Here is a 9,035-nt window from a genome sequence, read left to right on the forward strand (position 1 = left end):
CGATTTATTTTCGCTCCTCGCTTTTCACTTACCCGTTTGCTAACCCACACCTTGGGGCAACACCGCCCGCCTCAGCCTCCGGCTCCTCGGCGCACCCAGCCCGACAGCCCCCAACCCCCCCTCTAACGGCGCCGCTCCACCCGGTTCCCCTCCGGCCCCAGCTACCCCGGCGCCGCTCCGCCGGGCCCCGCAGCCTCCCCCGCTGCGGCGGAGCCCGCAGTGCCCTTCCGCCTGTCCGGGGCCGGGGGAAGCGTTGGACGGCGGCCGCGGGACCCCACCCGCAGGCTGCCCCGCAGGAGGAGCCGATGCGGCGGCCGGGAGCTGCCAGGTGCAAGCGGCCCTACCGGTCCAGGCCGGCCCGGCCCGAACCCCTCAACTGCGGGGAGGGGAAGAAACGGGGAGGGTGCGGGCTCTGCACTGGCGGTGGCCCCGCGCCTCAGCCGGGCCAGAACGATTCATCTACAAGATACCTGAACGGACCGGCCAAGCCGAGGCGGGCCGCTTTCCCCGGTCACGCTTTTTGGGGTGGCCCGCCCGGACTTTGGCGGTGCCCGCAGGCTATTTCTGAGAGAGTGCCGGCTCCCCGTCTGCGCTTCGTGCAGCGAATAAAGCCGGGCGGCATAGGAAGAGATTAGCTCGGGGTTTACCCTTCACCCACGTAGAGATCAGCTGAGGACAGAGGCTACCCGCCTCCCTAAAAATGAGATTCCTGGAACGCCCTAATGAAAAGCCGGGCCGGGATCAGCGCTGGGGAATTAGGGGGAGGGGGACCCGGCCGACCCCCGGCAAGAGTCGGATTTAGGGAGAGAAAACATGGAGGGAAAGAAAAGGTGCCTTTTGTTCCGCTGGCGGCTGGTGCCCTCGGCGGGGAGCGGAGGAGCCGGCTTGGGCTTGGGCCTCGCCCCCTCCTCCTCCTCCTTCTTCTTCTTCTTCTTCTCCTCCTTCCTTCCCTTCCTCCCTTCCTCCCTCACCTGCCCCCGCCGCCCCCGCCCGCCGCGCCGCGGCTGCCGCTTGTTTGCACTCAGCTTATCCGGAGCGGAAATTCCTTTCCGTTTTTGTGAATGACAAACTCATTAACGATTCATCAACACAACCTGTTCCAGCCGGCCCGTCGCCGCGGCAACAGCCCCTTCCGCGCTCCCCCATTGGCTGCGCCGCAGAATGTCTCCATTGAGGCGTCCCGCGGTTGTACCCATTGAGGAGCTGCCGGCAGCCGGGGCCGCGGGGCGCTGCGGAGGTACCGGTTCCAGCGGCATCGGCACCGGCACCGCCGCTGGGGTTCCGCTCTGAGCGGAGTGCGGAGAGGGGCGAACCCCGCTCGGCGGCACTTTAATTGGATTTCATTTACTCGGGGTGGAGGAAAAGCCCAAGGGCTGGGGCTGCAGCGGAGATTAGGCAGGTTCATTCAGGGATTCATTGACAAAAAAAAGAAAAGGAGAAGAGAGCGGGCAGGCTGGCTGCGCACACGCAGGCACACACTGCACACACACACACACACACACACACACACACACACACGCACACACTGCACACACACTTGCACACACAAAAACACACGCTCTTGCATACACACACGGAGACAGACGCCGGGGCTGCTTCTCCCTCCCCGTGACTCCACCGCCGCCCGGCGCGGGGGAGGCAGCGCGGGGGGGTTGCGTGATTCATTTTCCTGGGGCGGAGGGAGATAAGTTGTGCGGAGTTGGAGGGGTGCAGCCCGCCCGCCCAGCCAGCCGCATGCCTCTGTGAGAGAGAGAGAGGGGCGCTTCCAGAGCACGCTCTGCTTCCCTCCGTCCTTCCTCATGCTAGATACGTTCAGACCCGTCCCTTTCGCGTCGGAAATGGCGATTAGTAAATCTGTGGCGTGGCTGAACGAGCAGCTGGAGATGGGCAACGACCGGCTGCTGCTGATGGACTGTCGGCCGCAGGAGTTGTACGAGTCGTCCCACATCGAGTCGGCCATCAACGTGGCCATCCCCGGCATCATGCTGCGGCGGCTGCAGAAGGGCAACCTGCCCCTGCGCTCACTCGTCGCCAGCAGCGAGGAGGACCGGGAGCGCTTCGCTCGCCGGTGCGGTACTGATACGGTGGTGCTGTACGACGAGCACAGTCGCGACTGGAACGAGAATACGGGCGGCGAGTCCGTGCTGGGGCTGCTCCTCAAGCGCCTCAAAGACGAAGGTTGCAAAGCCTTCTATCTGGAAGGTGAGGAGGGCCGCCCGGGTTTGGGGCAGAGAGAGATCGCTGCGTGCCTCGGGGACCGGGGCTGCGGGTACCGGGGTGGGGGGGGGGGGGGGTGAGCCCCGCGGATTGGAGTTGGGGGGGGGGGGGCGGCCGCAGCGTCCCCCCGGTCGTTGCACACTGACGCTCTGGTAGGACACCGAGCTGGGCCGGGGGCTTCGTCCCCCCAGCATCCCTGTTCTCGCTTTGTTTAAAAGAGACCTCGAGGACTGAAACTGGTATAGCAGCGTGGGGAGGACAGGGATAACGGGGATCTCGGCATGAGCCGCGAAAGGTAGAAGAAATTGCCGCTGAGACATCTCTCTAGAAGTCCCCGCAGGGTGAAGCGGCACAGAGCTTTAATCTTGAATGTGCTTACTCCTCTGCCGCAGAGGGCGATTTTCTTAAACATTCTTTTATATTAGTCCGTCTGTGTGCGAGTGTGACATTTTTTTTTTTTTTTTTTCGGCACTAGAGAGAGTGGGAAACAGATGCCCCTTTGCAGGCAGGGCTGTACCGGGGAAGTCAGTCGGCTTGCCATCTTGTATCAGGTTGCACTACCACCCCCCCCTCCTCTCTTTTTCATTTATTCCCAGGCGGTTTCAGCAAGTTCCAGGCCGAGTTCGCCCTGCACTGCGAAACTAACCTAGACAGTTCGTGTAGCAGCAGCTCTCCCCCTTTGCCAGTCCTGGGCTTGGGAGGCCTCCGAATCAGCTCCGATTCGTCGTCAGACGTTGAATCTGACATTGACAGAGACCCCAATAGTGCCACAGACTCCGATGGCAGCCCTCTCTCCAACAACCAGCCTTCCTTCCCGGTGGAGATTTTACCCTACCTCTACTTAGGCTGTGCCAAGGACTCCACTAATCTGGACGTTTTAGAAGAGTTTGGCATTAAATACATCTTGAATGTTACTCCCAACCTTCCTAATCTCTTTGAAAACGCCGGCGAATTCAAGTACAAACAGATCCCGATCTCTGACCACTGGAGCCAAAATCTGTCTCAGTTCTTTCCTGAAGCCATCTCTTTTATAGGTGAGACACGACTACTTGCTAACAGCTATATGTCAAGTGGCAGAATTCAATTTCTGCTGCAGAATTCAGGAGATTTCGGGCGAGAAGCAGTTAGCAGCGTTTCTGGCAGTCCCTGGGGGATGCCCCGCTTTCTGGTTTTAAAGCCGACTTAAGTTGAGGAGCGGGTGGAGATTGCTTGGGGTGTTATTGAGGAGCCCCGATGAATTGTAAGCGAGCTTTGCGGCTTTGCAACTGCATACCTGATTTGGCTGGCTGTGGGATTCCTCCCTGAGCCTTTTGCTGGGGACGGAGCAGTGGGCAGGATGGGGGGTCTTTTTAAATCTCTTCCTGGCGGGGGTTAGGGGGAAGTAAATGAATCCAGGGTTTATGGTGACTTTTTTTTTTTTTTTTTTTGGTTGTTTGTTTGGTTTGGGTTTTTTTGGTTGTGTTTTTGTTTTTGTTTTTTTTTTTTAGCTTCCTGAGGTTAGTGAATAGCAGTATAATAAAAAGATATGATCCGGGAATCTAACTTTAGCTTTTAAATACAATTATTCATAAGCAGTATCCCTGGCAAATGTAGAGTCAGAACTTTAATTAAATCTCGTGGTAATAATGATATACCTCTCGGGCCCGGTGCCTCGGTTAGGCAGCGGTTAGACATTATCCATCAGCTTTGGAAAAACGTCCCCTTGGGCTGCAGGAGTACTGGTTAACATTTACCCTCTTCCTTCGTTTCGGGGAGGACTAAAATCACCCCATCGGGGTGCGGTGAGGTGGGCATAACATTATCTGTTGGGAAGCTGAGCTCTAATCCGGTTGAATGATACCGGTAATAGTGGAGAATGTAGGTAATCTGAGCCCAGCAGGAAGAAATGTGGGCTGGAAGCCACAAAGAAACTAATCTCCAGGCATTGTAATGCATTTCCTATTACAAAGGAACCCATTTTCAACCAATGTTGACATCCTGTTCCTCCTAATGGGCTGTCCCCTGTGACTTCCCCCATTCTTTTAAAATGCCTGAATACTTCCATTGTTAGCTGCACAACAGTTGGAGAATAATTTAATAGACCTTTGCAGTCTGCTGGTCTGTATAAAAGGCATTCAGTGACATATTGCAGGATTTCCATGCTGGGGAAAGGGGACTGTAGGAATGTAAGGCAAATCTCCAGGCGAAATCGTGTCTTTGAAAACTGACTTTTAAAACTGTCATGCAGCGTATCCTGCTCCCTTTGTCTCATTCTTAGTTTTCTCAGCGCTTGGACTCGGGTACATATATGTTAGGGAGGTGGTTTCTCCTCTTGTCCTGGTTTTAAGCCAGTGAAGTTAACTCTTGCATTGCTGTGCTGCCACTGGGATCTGAATCCTCCTTGCTTCCCACTTGATATTAATCTTGCTTGAGAGATCAGTTACCAGTTCTGCATCTTATGTATCCTTCTCTGCCTCTTTGTCTCCCTACAGATGAAGCACGGGGGAAGAACTGCGGTGTCCTGGTGCATTGCTTAGCAGGGATCAGCCGCTCGGTCACAGTGACAGTGGCCTACCTCATGCAGAAGCTCAACTTGTCCATGAATGATGCCTACGATATCGTCAAGATGAAGAAGTCCAACATTTCACCCAACTTCAACTTCATGGGTCAGCTGCTGGACTTTGAGCGGACTCTGGGGCTGAGCAGCCCCTGTGACAATCGAGTGCCGAACCAGCAGCTGTACTTCACAACCCCTTCCAACCAAAACGTCTTCCAAGTGGATTCCCTGCAGTCCACGTGAGCTCCCATTGCCTCCCTTCTCCTGTCCATTTCATGGGATCACTCCTCAATGGTATCTCTTTGGCAGCGACAAAGAAAACGCAGCTTTCTCTTTTTCTGGCCTCTGCTACCAAAAAGCATCAGCCAGTGCAGGCTAGGAAAGGTTACACAGTATGGAATTGGCTATTGTGAAGGGAGGGAACATGATGAGCTTTCTGGGAAGGAACGTGGTGGTGAGCAGGCAGCAGGTGGGAAGGGTGCTCATCCCAGCTTGTGCAGTGGCTTGGGTCCGAGGACTTCCAGGGGATTAGGGAAAGGCTGGACAGGCTGAGCACGTGTTCTCTGGAGACTGGAACTGTCATGCTTCCCTCTCTGCTTTCGGATCTGTGACACACATCTTTGTCTTCAGTGAAGACTGGTTATTTTTGTTTGTTTGTTTGTTTTAATTTAGAGGAGCCAAAGAAAGAGATTTCCGCTTAGTGTATTTGGAGTACTTGTTTTCCAGGAGCTTGGTAGTGTTCTACTTGATCAATGTAAATATTTAATCTTAAATCAGTTTGCAGGTTGTTTTTTTTTTTTTTTTAATTCACATGTATTCAAGAAATCAATCTCTAAGGGACATCTGTGTTTTTCTCTTCATAAATTCTGCTTTGTTTGGGTTTTTTTCTTTTTTGTTTTTCTTTTTTTCTTCTTTTTTTAATTACAAAGGATACATTTGCAGCATGCTTAATTTTATTGTTCAACTGAAAAGCTTTCCATGAGGGAGAAATGGCAATGAATGGCGAAGTTTGCAAATCATGTTTAATGAACAAGTACAGTCTCTTCTTTCATATATCTTTCTTTTCCTTGTGGTGATTTTAATTTTTGCCCTCAAGTTCTTGATGTAGTTTCCACATGATATATATATTTTTAAATTAAATTAATTTTTGCCTTACCTTTGTAAATAGATCATCTGGGAGGAGGTTTGTCTTTGAATGCGAAAGATTTTTGATCACTTTTTAAAACTTTCAGATGTGCTAAACAGTGCATTACCTCTGTACAAATTCTTCAGGGAGCTTCACCTCAAATGCAATATTTTGCGTCTTTTTTTTTTTTTTTTTTTTTGTATAAAACTGGAAGTATGTGCGAGCATTTGTACCTGAGTGTACGCACAGTGAACCTATACATGGTTGCCAATAAGGGAGAGTCTAATTCATGGTGTAAAAGTTTTAAGATGGAATTTATTATAAGAATGTAAAACCTTAAATTATTAATAAATAAATAACTATTTTTGACTATTGAGAACCTGGCTGCTTTATTCCCCTTTTTGCCCTCTGAGTGGGTGTGATTAATTGCACATATACATATGGTTATGTTTAAAGGTAATAATTGCTTTCAATAGCTTTTTTACAGCCCCTAAGAAAATAAAGCCTTGGGTTTTTCCTTTTGGTCTATTAGTGCCTAAATGAATAAATGGTGCATGTGCTGGATTTTTGTCTTGCTTTGGGGAAAGGAAAGCTTTTGAAGGCCTTTAGGTTAATTGCAAAATATTCCAGTATCTCTTTGCTACCCCAGGGATGCACCTGACCCTGGGCCATAGGAATCTTTTTTTTTTTTTTTTTTTTTTTTTTTAAGATTATGGAGCTGCTGAGTTTTTTGGGTTTGTTTACAAGCTTTGAGCATTCAATTACAGATTCCAGGAGATGGGTTTGTGCTCTCCTTATCTGTCTAGCAGGAACTCGTTTCACAGAGATCCATCAACAGTCTGCAGCCTGTAAATAATTTTTCTGTCACTGTTCAGCCATGTTGCAACTTAGCAGGTGAAGGCAAGGAAGGAGGAAAAGTCACCTCATTTCCTCTTTGGACCCTTCAAGTAATCCTGTCTGCAGAAGGAAAAAGGGGGATTATAGTGATTGCAAAACTTCCTGCTGTAACTTGTTTTCATTAACATCCTTCCTGATGAGAAGTGGCCCAAGATAGGGCGGTGACAAAGTGTGTGCAGTACCAGTGTGATGGGGCTGATGCTGCAGCTGGGGCTGTCGGATGGGGTTCTGCAGAACTCCTGGCAGCCAGAGCACATTTCAAGTAATTTTAGAAACTGCAAGTGTGTGAAATGAAAAGCAAACAAAACATGGGAAAAAAGTGAGTCAGTGTCTCATGCAGTAGTGGCCTAGATTGAGAGCAAAAACTGTGAAAGTAGAAGTGGGTTGCAGTTAAACTTGGCTTGTGCTAATCCAGTTTTGAACGGTTTCCGCTCTTGGCATTCCCTGTGCTGCTCTGTTCAAAGTGGAGATTTGCAAGCAGCTCTAGCAATTTCCTGTCCAGCTGCAGCTCAAGTGACTCCCTTGTTTTTTTGTTTTTTTTTTTTAGTTGTTTTGTTTTGGTTTTAAGTTTTTTCCTTTTTTGTTGGGTTTTTGTTGGTTTTTTCTCTCTCTCTCTTTTAATATGGACTGTGGATAATTTTAGCCAGTTTCCTCTTTGTGGATTATTAATCTGCTTTCCTTGTAGAACCTACATAGCCGCATCCCTACTGTTCTGCTGAAGTCAACAGATGGCCTCCCCGCCACTTCCTCTCGTTTCGCTGTGGGTTTGTTGTCAGGCCACTTCTGAAATTAATAGTGTTTTCTGGCTGGTTGCCACAGGCCATTACCGCAAAGGGGAAGTAACACATCTGAATAGCAGGAAGCCAGGCAGGGTCACAGTGTGAACTGAACCTGTTGAAGGCAATCAGGCCTCTCTTGTTCAGCAAGTGTAGGGCTTCTCCTTCCCTCCCCCTTTTTAATACACCCTGCACAGAGAAATGCCTCAGCTGTTTGCACCGGGCAAATATTTCCGGCTGAATGAGTTGCAAATGTTAGTTGTGACTAGGTGCCCCTTAAGGTGAGGAGGTAAAGAGCATCGTGCAGCAATGTAACCTAGGGAAGGAGGGCCTTGGCTTTCTTTGCAAGCTGCTTTGAAAAGTTAGTGCTCACAAGGGCTTCCTGCTTCCTTCCTGCTTCACCAAATGACTAACACCACATGGGTACTTCTGCAATTCATCATTTTTTCGGGACAAGCAAGCAAAGACCGGCTTTGCTCTCACACACAGAGCAGAATCCATCAGAAAACTTGTTCCAGATTTTTCCTTGAGTGAGGTCTGGACCAGGGCTCTCAGTCACAAACCCTGGCTGAATCTGAACTAGGACTGGGTGAGGATGACTTTGGTCACAGGCAAACCCCAAATAGAACTGAAGCCAAACCAAAACCTGATTCAGTTTCTGATTTTGCTGGGGTGATATGTGTTTCTACTCATTCGTGTGCTGGGTCTTAACAGCAAATGGTTGTGAGGGAAAAGCAGTGAGAGCTGCTGTCACCAGCAACACTCACCCTCCACACACAGTATCCAGGGTAACTCTGTCCCAGTACGATGAAGGAGATGGCTCTACTTCACCATCTTTTCTGAGGCACGGCTGTGTTTGCTCCTCTGGCGTGTCCTCTGCCCCTGCCCCAGCACTTGTTTCAAAATAACTCACTTCCTCTCTCCCCCTCCCTTGTTTCAACCCTTGCTGGGATGGAGCAGAGGTCTTGGGCTTCTGGGGGGTTTGGCAGCTATTTTGCAGATCCTCAACTGGTAAAGTAATTTGTAAAAGGAAGAATAAATCCTTTGTGCCTGTAGGGACAGGCCTGACGTGTATAGGGGAAAGAGGGTGAATATCTCCCCCTTTGCATCTAAAATTATCACAACCTTCTTCATATTATAACGCAGGAGTGTGAGGTACTGAATTCCTTCAGAAGCTATGGAGGTATTAGGAAGGAAGACTGTACCCTCAGGAGTGATCAGAGCTTTCCATATGACTCATCTGTGCCTTTAACACAAAGGGTGAAATTGCATCCAGAGGCATCCATGTCCCCTATACTCTGGTAAGACCAAGGTTCCCCTCAGTGTTTGGGTACATGTTAGCACTTTGCTTTGCATTATCTGTGCAGTAACATCATGTAACTCGTTGTGCTGGTTCCCTTTCTTTCATTTCCTCTTTCCCACTCACACCTTTTCAAGCCACCCTATGAACACCTTCAAGATGTATTCCAACTATATGTTTTTT

General features: G+C 49.9%; 1 protein-coding gene across 1 annotated transcript; it reads left to right on the forward strand.

The window, feature by feature from the left end:
• Window positions 1-1,089: 1,089 nt before the first annotated feature.
• DUSP6 (dual specificity phosphatase 6) lies at window positions 1,090-6,258 on the forward strand. Its single transcript, XM_071765689.1, has 3 exons — window positions 1,090-2,202; window positions 2,814-3,251; window positions 4,689-6,258. Exons 1-3 carry the CDS (start codon window positions 1,800-1,802, stop codon window positions 4,994-4,996), a joined length of 1,149 nt encoding a protein of 382 aa, XP_071621790.1. The 5' UTR covers window positions 1,090-1,799; the 3' UTR covers window positions 4,997-6,258.
• The last annotated feature ends 2,777 nt before the right edge of the window (window positions 6,259-9,035 follow it).

This window comes from Heliangelus exortis, chromosome 1, assembly GCF_036169615.1.
Source record: "Heliangelus exortis chromosome 1, bHelExo1.hap1, whole genome shotgun sequence".
In the NCBI taxonomy this organism is placed as follows: domain Eukaryota; kingdom Metazoa; phylum Chordata; class Aves; order Apodiformes; family Trochilidae; genus Heliangelus; species Heliangelus exortis.